The sequence below is a fragment of the Echiichthys vipera genome, assembly GCF_963691815.1.
Source record: "Echiichthys vipera genome assembly, chromosome: 16".
Lineage (NCBI taxonomy): Eukaryota > Metazoa > Chordata > Actinopteri > Perciformes > Trachinidae > Echiichthys > Echiichthys vipera.
Genome location: NC_139841.1, coordinates 10121495 through 10137315, shown reverse-complemented (window position 1 = coordinate 10137315; position 15821 = coordinate 10121495). Strand labels below are relative to the sequence as shown.

The window sequence follows — 15821 nt, the reverse complement described above, 5'->3', positions numbered from 1 at the left end:
TACCCATCATGTATATAACACACACCTTGTGATGTCTCAAAGTGAAGTGTGATTGCTACTTCTTCCAATTTCCTCTAACTGCCTAATTACATAAGCGTTGAGCCTTGTGTCACTCTGCTCGTTGCCACGGTGACACCAGCTCTGCTACGGCTGATGTGGCTGCCTTGATGGCTGGCTGGCTGCCTGGTTTCTCTTGTGTTAGGTTTGTGGGTCTTGCTGGGTGTGAAAGGGAGTCATAGGGTCTGGGAGTTGGCAGTGGTTCCAGCGGTGACAGCAGCAGCTCGACTCAGATTAATGGAGAATGATTAGGTAACGGCTCTGAGATGGGTGTCATTCATCACAGAAAGATAGGAGGTAGTAGAGTGGGAGATAGAAATGAGAACATACTGGATATAGATATATGCCCACTGAATACATGATTGTGGTTCTTTAGGGGATGAGGAATGTGCTCTTGCTAGAGGAGAGGAGTGCCAGCCAAGCAGGCTAATGCTGGATTAGAGTGCAGTTTAGCCAAACATGAAGCCCTGCAAGCTTGGAACATGGGCCCTACTTTGAAAACTGAACTGAATCCTGCACAAAACATTGATGCTGAATAGAGTAAAGGGAGATACTAAAAACAGGTTGATAGATATTATTGAACAAAGAAACAGGTATCAATATGTGCTCATATAAAGAACAGAAATTAAAAAGTAGGCCCCTGTCTTTCATCGTGTCCCCTTTGGGCTAATGACATTAGACTGTTTTCACCTGGTATCAACATGCGTTTTGAGTGATCTGATCATAAGTGAACAGCTCTCTAGGCAAGTTTCCTTCTCTATCAATCAAGGAGGAAGTCAGACTCATCATGCGGGTCTCTGTATTTACTGTTGTGTTCCTGAATACACCAGGAAATATCAAAGAGGCAACGCTAGCTTACTTAATTTTTACCCAAAAACAATCATAAATAAATGTCACCCATGTAGAATAAAGGTTACTTGAATTTGTTTAATGCTATTGAAAGATTTTGTTCATTGTACCCATGGCAACAAGTGTCACTGAGTCCACCAGTAGAGCAACTGAGCACAAATACCGTATTATTTCTCTAGGTGGTGGTTATGTCTTTAATTTGCCTCAAAGCCGCACAATCTCCTCTTTCCATTAATGGATTCTGGCCCCTGCAACCATGGCAGCAGCTTCTTTGAGCCTGAAGATTGAGTTCATCAGTTTTTTTCCGAAATGGTCCGTGGTGCTGTGACACGGTGCTCATTTTTTTAACCTGTAGGTGCAGAGGACTGGGTCTTAATGAATTAATCATGCTGCTCTGCAGCACTACTGCTCTTGACCTTTTACAAAGCACATGTATGCATTTTTGTTTTATCAACGGACAGACACATAATTGATTCATCAGCAGGTCCTGCACTTAATACAGTTGGACAAACTTAGCACATAGTCCATACTAGCAGAAACCCTGCTCTCAAAGACTTATTAATTAACCTGAAAATACTGATGCATGCATAATTTACAATGGGTGCATGACTGTGAGTGAGGGACATAACAATTATTTTACTATAATAGTAATAGGTCTTTTTTTTTACAATGTATGTCTTTAAGCATCCCAGAGGAAGAACATAATACAAAAGGACATATGTTATCATAAAACAGCAGCATGTAAGGAATAAAATAACAATATTGTCACCAAATATATTTAGTGTGAGAAAATAAAGCTGAAAGAGCAATATAATGGCAAACAATAAAAATCCATGAAATTGCATCATTAAGTTCCGTGATAAGATGAAAAAGGATACTAAGTGCAATGGAAAGCAATCTATAAAAATTGATTTGGAGATGAGATTTAAAAACAGAGATCATGTCAACAGACCAAATGTTAAATGGGAGATGGTTCCAGCAGCCCGGGCAGCAAATAAATCGATCCACCTTTCATTTTAATCTGGAGCAGCCAAAAGACTTGAACTGGTGGACCCTCAGAGGTCTCTGAGGACAGCTGGAAGTTCACTACCCAATACCCACAAATGTAATGATGATGCTATATTATATTTAAATCTATAATTAATTTATTAGATACTTAAGACTGTTCAGCAGCTTGGCCTAAAATGTGTAGCAAGCAAGTATGTTTGCGGTTAACTGTGTATCAATTTCGAGGTGTAATGGAGGTCACTTACCTTGCAGGACGATTTCCATAATTACAATATCATGTCAGGTGAAGTGGATTGAAGTTTAGGCTGTCAGTATGAGCTCACTTGGAAATAACTGCTGTTTTTAAATGGCACAGAGATTATCTGATAGGTGCTGGTATATGTATTTGTGAAGCATACTCCGGTTCTCATTCTGCTGGACTATACTTGTTTGCATGAATGTATGAGTCAGGTAGAGGCCAGCCTCTACCTAATCGAGGTCTCCTGGGCTAATGTGGTAAACCTCATCCGTACTTCCTCCTTCTGGCTTTGTGCTGTCGAGTATTTGTGTCGCTTACTCTGAGTCCTCCCTGTCTGGAATGACTCCATCCTTGAGTTGACAAAGCATGAAATGGGGGTGGATCGGGCACAGTCGCCAAGGGACTTTTTCCCCTGTGAAAGGCAGACATAGATTTCCATCCTGATGCAAACACTGTCACAAGCCCTTTGTGTCACTCTTTTGCAGTTTATTTTGCTCCATTAATCCCTTGGGCAGGTTTGCATGAAAAGTCAATAGCTTGAAAATGGATGGAAGTCACTGTAAGTATTTACTGCAAGGTACCTTTTAGTTATTCAGGGAGGTTTTTCAGGAACGCCTTGATCACATTCACACAGTTACACATCTGGAAGCTGCCCACTACAACCACAGTCTGATCTGCTGGTCACTGAGCAGCTGCACTGGAGCAGTTGGAGTTAAAATTATATTGCATTTACATTACGTACATCCGCCAAATTCACATTGTGACGTACTGTATAATGCCTCTCCAAACTGGCAGCATGCTAACCATCATCAACTGTAGGTAACACACTGACTCATACGACACCGCTTCAAAATGCCAATCTATCCTTTTAAGAGTCGATGGCGGAGCTCCCCACAGTGCATAACAGATATAAGAAAAAAATATCCTGTATTTAAAATAATATGATATTGTTTTGATAGAAACCTGTGATGCAGCCCAGCCTTTGGGAACCTAAGCTAAGTTCTGTAGCTCTGATATGGTGAGTCATACTCTGTCCCTCCTCCCAACTGCAGTAACTCTATGTCATTGAGGCCTGGGAGCAGAGGCTAGCGGGCCAATTGCATGCAAACACACTGGAACCCTCTAGCCTGTCACTGTGAAATCAGACAGAAAATCAGACCTAATTCACAAGTCCGCGGGACTTTGCTCCCACTCTTTGTCTCAGTGATGCATTATGGTGCATACACATGCACAAGCACACACAAACATGCACACACAAAGTACATTTGAATGATTTATTAATATCCACTGCAGCCCAAGGGACAAAGGGGTTTAAATTGTAAAGTTGTGTTGGGATAGATTTACACTGGTAAGAATGATGTCCCTCTATTTTCTCCCTCTTTGTCTTTCTAAGAGTAAAAACAATCACACACACGCACACGCACACGCACACGCACACAGAGTTGTACTACTAATGTGAGCTTTGGCACCCTGAAAAAAATAGCCTTTACCGTCAGTACCACATGCCTAAACCCCACCCGTTATCTAACATTCATCTTAAAGCAATGCTAACCTTGAGCTAAAGATCTAAAAAAAAGGGGTGGACTTCTGTCTCCAAGTAATTCCACTAAGTCAAGTCCTGCAAAACTCTTGTGCAGTATAATTCACAGCAGTTGCAATGCGCTTTACATGCTACCATTTATAGATATTTGCTCTTCTACCTGTCAATGTCAATGATTTTACTATTGTTAAATAGTAAAAAAAATGTGTGAATACATTTTTGTCTGCTAGTCTGCGCTATATTTACTTATCCTGTTTTAATATATTACTTTTCTGCATTAATATACCTCTTTACCTTAATGTAATTATACATATGTATATACATGTTTGAAGGTATGTGTATACCTGCATGTGTAGGATAATGCATAAATGTATGTGTTTTATTACTTGTTTTTATTTGATTTATCTAGTTAATAATTTTACCCATTTCTACTCTTATTATTTATTTTTATTTTAATCCCCCCCACCTTCTTCTCTCCCATTTTAAATTGTCATTTTATGATTTGTTTACTGTTATTTTAACTCGTTTTACTGTACAGTCTATCACACATTTTCAAAGTCATATGTCAGGATATGTTTTGTAAAACGTTTAAAAGTTTAAATAAAAAGTTAAAAAAAAACTATAAGCACAACAAAACAGAATACAGTGAGCATCGGAGATCTGCTGAAATACGCTCAACCACGCACTGCCGAAACCAGCAAAACCTGCAAATCTCCTATACTCTGTGACTTCCGCCACAGAGACAGGCCAGACACCATTCATCTGAACACAATGCCCACATTGCCATGACAGAGACCTGAATTAAAAGGAGTAAAGCATCTCTTTAAGACCAAGGTCTAACCCCCAAACAGCCCACCCAAGAAGTGAGAAGAATGGTAAAATGTCCACCCCAAGTTTATGACTTAATTGCAGCAGCCTTTTTGCTTTCAACTTTTCTATGAAACCCAGTACAACATGTAGATGATGTTGACACGTTACTACAGTAAGATCTTGTTATGGGTGTTCATGATTGTTATTTGATTCAAGGATCAATGCATATTGATACTGAATACAACCAGTCAGTTAAGGAGTTATTTAAAGACATCCACAATAAGACATCTGAATGAGTTTAGAGAAACAGGGAAGGTCATGGGCATACACAGTCATTGGAATACTGATTCCTCAGCTTACTATTTGGAAAAATCAATGTAACCAAGGGAAGAAATGCCACCCAGCTGTCTGAAATGTAATTACAATCAAGCATTGTATAATGCATATTTGGGATCAGTAGATATGCTCAAATGCCACATCAGAGAGACTTGGGGATTATTTGAAATAGACATCAAAATAAATGCAATAAAAAAGGAGGTGGTGTGAATGACGTTGCAAGTCAATTGGAAGCTTTTCTCTGAACCCAATGAGCTCTCAGCCTCATCAGTGTAATGGAGTAAGACTATAATCATCAATGGAAAGAATTACAAATATCATCAAATTGATTGGACAAAAGCAGTAGTGGACAATGACAACATCACCAACCAGGAAAGAGAAAGGGGCTTAAATGTCATCTCTAATCAATGTTCCCTTTGACAAGTTTCCAATCAATAAATCAATGACATAACCCAGCATATTTTCATGCACATTTTAAAAAATGTTTCTATCCTTATATTATATCATATTATATATTATATTTAAAAAAATCCCACTCAGACTGCCCTCCTAACTCCTCCTCCATGTTCTCTCTAGAGATCCTGCTCCTCTTAGATCTCTTCATGGGTAATATTCATATCATTGCGCTAGACCACTGTCGTATAATATTGTCTCTGAGGAATTAGAGCAGAATGAAGTACAACATCTTCTTTCTGAAAAAACATCCTGGCCATGCTAGACATCAGTCACTGCGGAGCGTGCTTTAGTCTCAGAGTTCAGAGAGGAGACACTGATGGGACAGCATTGGCCTCCCACACAGGCTTTTCCGTATTCAACGTGAGACGCTTCAACTTAATGAAGAAAGATGAAGCACAGCACAGAGAGTGAACCAAGCCACCTCAATTAAAACTTCAAACAATCCCCGCATGAGCTGACTTTTATCCTTTATTCACACACAGTTATAGGAGAAATATTTTAGAAATGATGGCAGATGTAGGAGGTCATGTGTCACAGTGGAGAAAATCCAATAACCTGTATTTTATTTAAACCTGTACCCCGAAATCTGGTTTTAGAATATTCATGAATTACTAAAGTATGTTAAATCCCTTAGCAATATTCTATTTCGGGGAATTTAAAGTGACATTAAATTCCGTGGTCTGAATCTGGTTGGTTTGGTGCTAGGGGAGAGCCAGGTTATGGCCCCTATTAGGCAAGTCGGGTTGAAGTATGTACTGGAGATTCAAGGCAGACACATGTGTATGAGGCACTATTCATCCAAGAAGAGAAATCCTCTTTTCACTTGCCCTTAAGTGTCACACTCAAGGACTTTTAGGAGCATGTAGAGGCAGTACAGATTGGCAACTCTTACAGTACAATCTGTTTATTTATTTATTCATTTATTTCCCTGATTTACAAAAACTTGGAGGTGAAAGGGACAGTTGCATGGAAGTGTTCTGAGAAACAACAGGCCGTTAGTTATTGTAGTTTGATCCGTTGACTTGGCCCACTACTCAAAATGGTCAGACGTCGGAGCAGTTAAGGTAGTTCATAGTTTCGCTTACCAGATATACAGTGTGGGAGTTAAGTCTGCCATCCAGCATGTGAGATACAGACATGCTCCTCCCCTTCTGCTATCCATTGCTTCATACAGGGCAAACAAGATGGTTATGATTGGTTTAAAGAAATATAAACAAGCCAGAGCATTTTTACCCTATCCCAGAATTGAACTTGTACATCCAGACCAGTCTCCAGCATTAGCATTCAATTGCAGAGTCAGAAAGTTTACTCCTTCTCAGAGCCATAACTCAAATTTGAAAACACAGATATGCTTAGATCCAGTGTGACTTAAGCTGGCCATACATGTATAAATTTAGAAATCGTGTTGTTTAATTCCCCCTCATACTGTAGAGTAAACCGTCTGTGATATAAAGCCAACACTTCCAATTATGTATTGCATGGTCTGATCATCAAGCCTGAGTGCTCACACTGTACAAGTAAAATATAAAATAAAATGATCTTTCTAGTTTAATAGCTCTGAGGCAGGTAGGCATTTGTTTATTAGGAGAGGTGGCAGAGCCATGGTAGCCTCCCACTCCCCCCTCTGCATGGCATATGATGCCCAACAAGGCTGAAATTCAGTAGAACTCCAAAATGAGTTGTGCAACTCAAATATCTGGTCTGAAACTGGCTCAAGTTGCACAGTGGATGCCCAGCTTTACACTTTCCGGGAAAATGATTATCTCCAATATCCATCCAAAATAAATGTCCTTGAAAATCATAAAAAAGACTCCTTCTTCAGTAGGAGTATAAAGTATAAAGTATAAAGTAATCCAGTAATATTTGAAGACAAGGTCACATTACTAACAGGAATTTCTAATAGCTAATTCAGCATTTAATGGTGCCAGTTTGCCGAAATGTTTTTACCCACAGTGTAACTCATTGTGTCCATTGCAACATTATACGTGAGCTTTATACTGCCTCTACCTCAGAACAATTGAGGTGAATTAAATTTATTTTAAACAAGCAAGCTGTTTTTAAGCTACAACCCCTGGTTCTCCATTATTTAGCAGGCAGCTCTTACTACCTTTATTTAGTTTTAAATAATTTATTCCCTCTTCAGCAACCTAAAGCTCCCTGGTTATTAACTACGTCAATATGGGCCCATTGCCAAAGCGCATTCCTGCTGAGGCTTTTCCACTGCCTAAATACGTTTCCCAAACAATAATTGCTTTTACATGACAGAGGGAGATGCAGATGCTCCTGGAGCATGAGGGTCTTTCCCAGAAGAGGCTCCTCTCCACAGTAACTGTCTGTGCTCTGCTGGCTACTTGCCTAATTAAAGGTCAGTTAGCTAGCTGGGTGCCAAAGCAGCATAAACACATTAAAGGAAAAAGCCATTCAAAAACTCAGTGTTGGTTTGTGAACATCAGGTACCGTGTCCCCTTGCCTGGATCACTAATGTTACTCTTCAGGTAGGGCTTGTGGGAAGTAATGAACTTGTACTGGTGTGACTGCTCATTGTCTCTCAGCTGTCAGAGCAGTTTAAAGTGGACATGTGAGTCTTCTTGGCAGAGTAAAGGGATTTGTCCTTTTGAGTTAAGGTGGTGTTTCAATACAGCTGTTCATCTAACTTGTGTGCATGTGTTTTTTCCCAGTGAGCATGACTTGGGGGAGGATGACATCTACGACTGTGTGCCTTGTGAGGACGATGGGGATGACATCTATGAGGACATCATTAAGGTGGAAGTACGACAACCCATGGTGAGAACATTGTCACAATATCTGCCCTTTTATTATTAGGCACGTTTTTTAAATCAAATATTGATGGTGTAATTATCTCAGGTGTTTGTCATTGTGAATATGATGCTTGCTGAGGCTCTATGACTGAAAGGTTGCATTGTTGTGGCTAGAAAGGATCCATCTTGTATAAAACTCTTGCAAGAGTTACTGGCTGGCTAGTTAGGTAGCTAGCTAGCTAGCCTGCAAATTCCACCATGATTTAATGCTACACTGGTTAAAACATATATACTGTACACACATACAACATGGATCCTTTCTTGCCATAAACCGGTTGCATTTTCTTAGTCATCTTAGACTTAGATGCCTGTCTACCTGGTGTCTTTTAGACAGCACTAATTACCAGGACGGATGCAATGAAAACACACACTTCCTACTTACCTTAGTCCCCAAAGCAATTTCAGTCAAAAGCAACTGGACTTGGTTATTTGTCTAGGAAGACGTTTCACCTCTCAGTCGGACCAGTCCCAGTCCCAGCCTGGTCAGATGCGTACATGAACTGATGAAGCCTCTTGGATGAGAGGGGAAACGTCTTCCCAGACAAATAACCAAGTCCAGTTGCTTTTGACTGAAATTGCTTTGGGGATAACGATGACCTGGACAAATGAAAACATTCACAGGCTACTTACCTTAGTATTTGCATGACATCATATCTCTAAACGCACTTAAATTTGACTTCTGACTTGCCTTTCCCATGCTGCAGATCAGATACATGCAGGTGAGTGCTGCTGTGTTTGTGACTCACCCCGCCATGTCAGCTAACTACCTTCGACACTTCATTTTAAACAAACTAATAGCATCCCAAGAGAACAACCTGCCAGTTAGGTTATTGACCCTTGCCTCGGGGCAAAGGAGACCCCATGTGGTTCCAAGTCTGACTCAGGGCCCACTGGAGACAGTTGTGATTTCACCTCGGTGACTGCAGTGTTAACTGACGTCAGCGAGGACCACCATCTGCCAACCTACTGGCTTAGAGCTCTGGTTCTGATTGGTTGCTTACAAGCTGGATTGAGGCTTGGGTTGGACTTGCAATATTACATTGTTAGCCACAGTTTTTGTATTATCTGCACGGGTTATCAAGTGCAATATCTGTTCCTGATGGCTTAGTAAGTTATTCCAGTCGAGCTGCTCATATCACCCCCACAACATAGTATAGAAATTCAGCATCTGTCCGTTGTGTTGTTGTTTTTTTCACCATGGTTATTTGGAGTCACTTATAATTTGCATTCCTTAATTGTCCTTTCAAAGATACACATCTATATGTATGAAGACTTTCTCAGACATCAGGTCTCTTGCGAAACGCTCTATGTAGATATGTTTGTGTCTTTTCTCCATCTTCTACCGCCCCCCTCACTACGTACCTGCTGGCATAGCTATGACTCAACCATTTATTCATCTACATACGACATATTCATACATATGATTGGTCCAGACAGCTAGCCCACATACTGTATACAGTGACTCACAAAGGCTCATGCAGCTGTATTTCTCAGGGTCTCAGTGTCATCCAAAACACTACTTTACCCCATCCAGAAACAGTAGTCAGTCTGTGTTGATGAATATTTTTATCGGGTTCAAGTTGATTTGGATATCAGGTCTTCTTTAATTAACCACACTTGTTTTTTAAAAAATGTTTCTAGTGCACAGTCCAACCGGAATGGACTTAACTACACATCATGGTTACTTGTTTTCTGATCATGTTTGAAAACGGACTTTACAGTTTTAGATTTTTTAAGTATTTTGACTTTTGTTCCATCAGCTTAGTTGCTTTCTTTTCATTTTGGAGACAATGTGAAAATGAATTAGCAAATCAAATTAATGTTATGCCCAGAACTGCCTGGAAAGCAGTATTGGTAGTGAATGGATTATCCTGTTGAAATGATATAGAATAGACCCTTGAAACCAGCTTGAGTCATGTAATCCATCACGGTCAATATTGAGTTCATTCATTTTTTGTCAATGTTACATTAGGGCTGCATGATAAATTGATTGTAATAGTCTACACTGCATTATCCCGTACAGATAATGCAATTTGATGGATTACACAACTTAAGCAATTTCCAAGAGTGTGCTAATAGATTCCATAGTGTTCAGAAATGCATAGAAATCAACTGCAACCTTGGATGGTAAAAGACATGTTAAATGTAAAAATACATTTAAAAAAAATGTATTTTACTATTTGTAGCCTATAATATTGCTAAAACATATATTTATATTCCCTAACTTTTAGCAGGTTACTACCCAAATTATGTCACCATATTACCACATGGTATTACCATATTTTAATCCAAATATTGCAATGATAAAACCAATGTATTATATTAACAGCTTACCATATTGTTACTGAAATATTACTATGCTATTACTAAACAGTTTTGCCTCATTGCTATCTTACAATGCCCTTTGTTTTCTTCAATTACCCTGTTACATAAGTCCACCAAATAAGTACCCAGCTATACTCATTGTTATTACCAAGCTATTACCTGGATATTACTCTTGTAATTACATGGTATAGCTTAATTATTACTGCTTTATTACCAAACTATTACCCTACTATCACCATGTTATTACAAAGATACAATGTAAAGTGCTGCGTACAATTCTAAAACACGGGCAGGAAACCGGCATTAGTGGGAACTCCACTTTATATTATCAATGTGAAGTTCTTTACTAGCAATCATCACTAATAAGCATGAAACAACGGACCTTGACTTTATTGTAAATATAAAGATAATCAATGATTCAAACTGTCTTCTATTGTCCCAATTTGTATATTCCCTTTTTGACATCATAGAAAATGGGTATGACAGAAGATGACAAAAGAAATTGCTGCTTGGTGGAGATCCAGGAGACTGAAGCGAAGTACTACAAGACCTTAGAGGACATTGAGAAGGTAAGTGTCACCATATGTGTGTGTGCTGTATGTGCACATACATTTGTGCGTTGATATACAGTATGTGCAGCACATACGGTGGTGTATGGGTTTCTTTTTGTCACTTCTCCTTTGTTGGTGTCTCAAGCCTGTGTGCCGGGTCACAGCATGGAAATGTCAGCTATTGGCAGATTCATCGGGGAGCACAAATGTCACAGAAGTGGATCAATAGGTTTATTATTGGCTCTGCCCCTACAGGAGACACTGATCCCTGGGGCTTTATGTATAGACACGCACATCACAGGTGTGAGAAGGACTTATATGCGAACAAACACAAATACTGGCAAATAGTGTTGGAGAAGTTATCCCAAGAAAAAAGGATTCCATTACCTACACATTACACATATAACATCTCCTAAAACTATAATCCCACAGAGTCTCAAGTAGTACAGTACAGTTTCTGTGTTACAGTGTGTTATTGGACATCACTACTGCAGTTGAAAGCTGACAGGGAGGTTCCCTGTGTGCTTAAAGAACCATAAACTCACACATACACCATCTCTCTGTGTGATAATGAACCACTGCTGCGATCAGTGCTGCTAACACATCACTTTCCGCGTTGACAGATTTCACTCACGATTTGATGGAGCGCCACAAATCATCTGCTCCACTAATTTCATTAAACTGAATGTGTACCCTGTGTTTCCCGCGTCAGACCAACGCGAGACTAAATGAGAATAAATAACCCTCTCATGAGCACAGGACTCGTTAGGCTTAATTGAGTTGGGGTTAATAAAGCCTCATTTCTCCATTGCTTAGTTGATATATTTGTTATTGTTATGATGATGTATTGTGACAACCTGAAAGTGCAGGTTTCTCTTCTGTCAACATAAGTGCAGCAAAGAGGAGAGCTTTATACTATGTATGTCATACAGTACTGTATCCTCAAATTAAATAACTCTATAACTCTTAATAACTATCTCCATCTTTCACTTTTCATGTGGCTTGATTTTCTTTGTTGCAGAAATTAACTTTAAGTCGTGCTGTCCTTCAAATAACTCTTTATAGATCAGCTAAAAGCTTGGCCAGAACTTTATTTCATTTCATCAATACATACATACAAAAGAGGGACTTATTTTTACTGGTGTGCCTCTTGTTCTCTTAAGAACTACATGATCCCCTTGAAGCAAGTCTTGATTCCACAGGACATGGAGGCTATCTTTGTCAATCTTGAGGTGAGTAACCGCTCATGCAAAGAAAATAATATCTATACAGCACGCTTGGATGTGTGGCACACCAAGTGAATAATTCAATACGTGTATGGGTGACTGAATAAATGACTGAGTGTGTTGTGTATATGTATGTTAAGGGTGTAACCGTATGTAAGATTCATGCTTAGATATGCGTTGAGATTTCGATGTTACAGTTCAATGTTCATCACAATGGGGGGAAAACAAAATATTCAATTGCTTTTCTTTTGAAAAACTTAGCAATGGCTCATGGGCTGTAATCCTTGCTGTAAATCTTGGTCAATAATCAATTTACGAGGCAGACAAAAAGCAACATTTCATTGCTTAACTGTGAACACCTAAAGGAACATTCTAGCAAGGACTGAGAGCTTATGCTTGAATCCTGGGATCCTCAAACTAACAAATGGGGGCTATTTTCAGTATTGTCATGACATATGTTTGCAATTAGAAAAATGTTAAATAGGGCCCGCTTCATACTCTAACTACTGTAGCAGTGTTTAAATGACAACAATTTATGCAAAGACAGACTCAGACGACTGTAATCATTTGAATCATAGGGCATACCAAGCCAAAATGGAAGGAACATGCTGTACTGAATACGTTGGGATGAAAAAATGTATCATTGTATACATAATGTAATGTATCTCCTATTAAATCTACAGTACACATGGATGCATTACAATGGGTACATTCTAATATTCATTTTTATGTTCACTCAGGATGTCATCAAAGTCCACTTTGCCCTCCTGCGAGCCATTGACCTGAACATGGTCAGCGGAGGAAGTGGCCTGGGGAAGATCTTCCTCGACTTCAAGGAAAGGTTAGTAAACTAATATTTGTATTTGAAAGAAAAAAGTGCAGGCACTCAGGTGGGTTTGAAAAAGTTAAAACCCCTTTATTTTAGTGGGTAAACTTTAAAACACCAGTGTGTGTCGGCTTGCATTGGTGTTTTTAAGTTTACGCACTAAAATAAAGGGTTTTTAACTTTTTCAAACCCACCTGAGTGCCTGCCCTTTTTTCTTTCTGATCCGTTACCCTTTGCAAGAGCCCCAGTGGTTTGAGGGACACTAGCAGCGCTCCTGTGATCCTGTTGTTAATATTTGTATGTGTTGGTGGTTTGTGCGTGTGTGGTTCTTTTTTTGTGGAAACCAGATTGTTGAAATCCACTCGTAATTGAAAGGAGGCTGCGTTTTTTTCCTGGCCTTTTAAATTCAAGAGGCTGCATCATGTTGAGCAGTACAGATCAGTCAAGGGATTGTTGGGATTAGTGTTCAAAGAATAAGTCAATAAAAACAAAACATGTTAGGGGAAAAAGCTGAGAAAGCATTTAACCAATTGCTCCCCATTCAATCGAGACCAGTAAGAATAAATCCACTCAGGACTGCATTAGCCTGTACAGTAATATCTCCTCTTACACTGCTACATCATTGTTTCTTTGTTATATACTGTAGTGTGTTTTCTTTGCTTTTGTAGTTCATTGTTTCTAAACCCAGGTACTCTAACAGCCTTGAATCGATTCAGCTTCTAAAATGTATACTTTGTTCTCATCCAGTATATTTTGTCTGTAATATTAATTCTTCAAACAGGTGAAAAATTTCCAAGTGCAGTCAGAATAATTTGACCCTGTTTCTGCAAATCAGCCGACAAGTATTTGCCAAACTCATGTTTCATTTCCATCAACTCTAGTGCCGCCACCTGCCCCTATCTGTTCTGTTTCACGATGGAAAACTTTGAAAAATGAGGTGTATTCATTGGAAACAGGTTGAAATATACCTAATGCGCAGGCTGATTGTTTTCTGGTGTTTTAAGAAAGAAATATTTTAGAACTTTATTTTAAACATAACTTTGTAAGAAGGAGATTTCTGTGGTGTGTGGGGTTTAGAAAACGCTTTCCACTGGGGAAGCTGAGGGTTATTGGCGAATAGGGTTTTCTCTCATGGATGGATCTCCATCTTGCCCAGCTGCTGAGCAACGTGTGTATAATTTGCATCCCTGGGGGAAGCAGTGATTTGCCTTCCTGCTGAGCTGAGTGTGGCTGCTTCATAGGTAATGGTAATGATTGTGATGATAGGTTCTGGCCCCAGTCATGATTCCATACACAGTCATTGATATGCCACTCTCCTCCACTCATTACTGCAAGAGTGAGTCACACACTTCTGTGTGTGTGTGTGTGTGTGTGTGTGTGTGTGTGTGTGTGTGTGTGTGTGTGTGTGTGTGTGTGTGTGTGTGTGTGTGTGTGTGTGTGTGTGTGTGTGTGTGTGTGTGTGTGTGTGTGTGTGTGTGTGTGTGTGTGTGTGTGTGTGTGTGTGTGTGTGTGTGTGTGTGTGTGTGTGTGTGTACCTGTTATTGCATATATACGCATGTATTACATTCCCTGTAATAAGAACACAGTATTTCTTTGGGCGACGTCAGTTTGCATAGGTAATAGGCTTGTCGCAGGCCTCTTCCTTAAGCCTAGAGGGCCATAGAAGACAAAGTTGTTGTGACACTAGAGACTCTTTTCCTACTAATAGACAGAGGCAGGCACATACTCTCTCATCTCATCTCACACATGCACACACTCTTACTATATCCCCTTCCTTGTTTAGTTCATCTGAATCTCTGATCTGATTGAGCAGTGAAATTTTCATTTGCACGCAATCCCAGAAAAGGCCCAGCTATCCAAAGGTCCCTGTAAAGGACTGGGAGGTTGTCTCACATACGCATGGAGAGAGAGAAATGGAGAAGATTGATGTAAACAGAAACAGCCGTTTTTACAGTTCTATCATTTACATTGAGTATTTTAGTGATTTTAGCACAGTTTTTGTTTGGGCGGGGGTTTATATACAAAAAAGTTTGTACAACAGGTGAAGAGTAATTGCCTCGTTAAGGTTAAAATCAGTATAAATAATTTCATAATAAGATGTCCCTTAAACTTGAAATATTTTTTAGTTTTTTCAGCCGTACTGTCTCATGTATTTCATGATGTAATTTTGCTGGATCATTTTTTTTTGCGCAAAATGCAAAAAATATATTAGAGAATATATTAATTGCAAAGTAATTGTACCTACACTTCATGTACTGTACATGGACACCTGAACCCTGCACCCCTATGTGTTTATTGACATGCCATTCCAAATCCATGGACATACATCTAATGCTATACTATCCTCTACCTCCAACCTGGCTGCAAGAATTTGCTCCCACTCAGCCACAAGAATATCAAGCAGTTTTCTCATATGAACTCCATATATCCATATATTACAATGTCCGTCGAATCTACTCAAGGCCGAAGTCACACAACAGGAGATTGTCTTTGTCAGGCACGTTCTCACTTCCTCGAAATACTCATTCGGTTTGGACCTGGGCTGGTGCCTGAGTAGAGAATGCAAGAGGCCGGACATGAACAGGGATAGGTACTAAAATCTGGTATTTAACAGCCCGTGTCTAAATTATTAAATATCTCAATGATAAACTCTAACACAACTGGTTCTTTTATTGGTCCTTTTTATGTTTTGGTGTAATTAATTATAACCCTGCAGCATCTCCTCTGCACACTTGTTGCTGTAGTACAAAAAAACATTTGTGAGTAAAAAGCCAGTACTT

The 15821-nt window shown here is 39.4% G+C and overlaps 1 protein-coding gene across 3 annotated transcripts in view; it reads left to right on the top strand.

Annotated features, from left to right (window-relative positions):
- The window catches only part of vav2 (vav 2 guanine nucleotide exchange factor), a 205558-nt gene that overhangs the window by 160463 nt on the left and 29274 nt on the right, over positions 1-15821 (top strand). For all 3 annotated transcript variants that reach the window (XM_083930373.1, XM_083930372.1, XM_083930374.1), the window contains exons 5-8: positions 7973-8078; positions 10909-11007; positions 12153-12221; positions 12956-13056. In XM_083930373.1, the coding sequence (XP_083786499.1) occupies positions 7973-8078; positions 10909-11007; positions 12153-12221; positions 12956-13056 (375 nt within the window). The remainder of the gene's footprint in view (positions 1-7972; positions 8079-10908; positions 11008-12152; positions 12222-12955; positions 13057-15821) is intronic.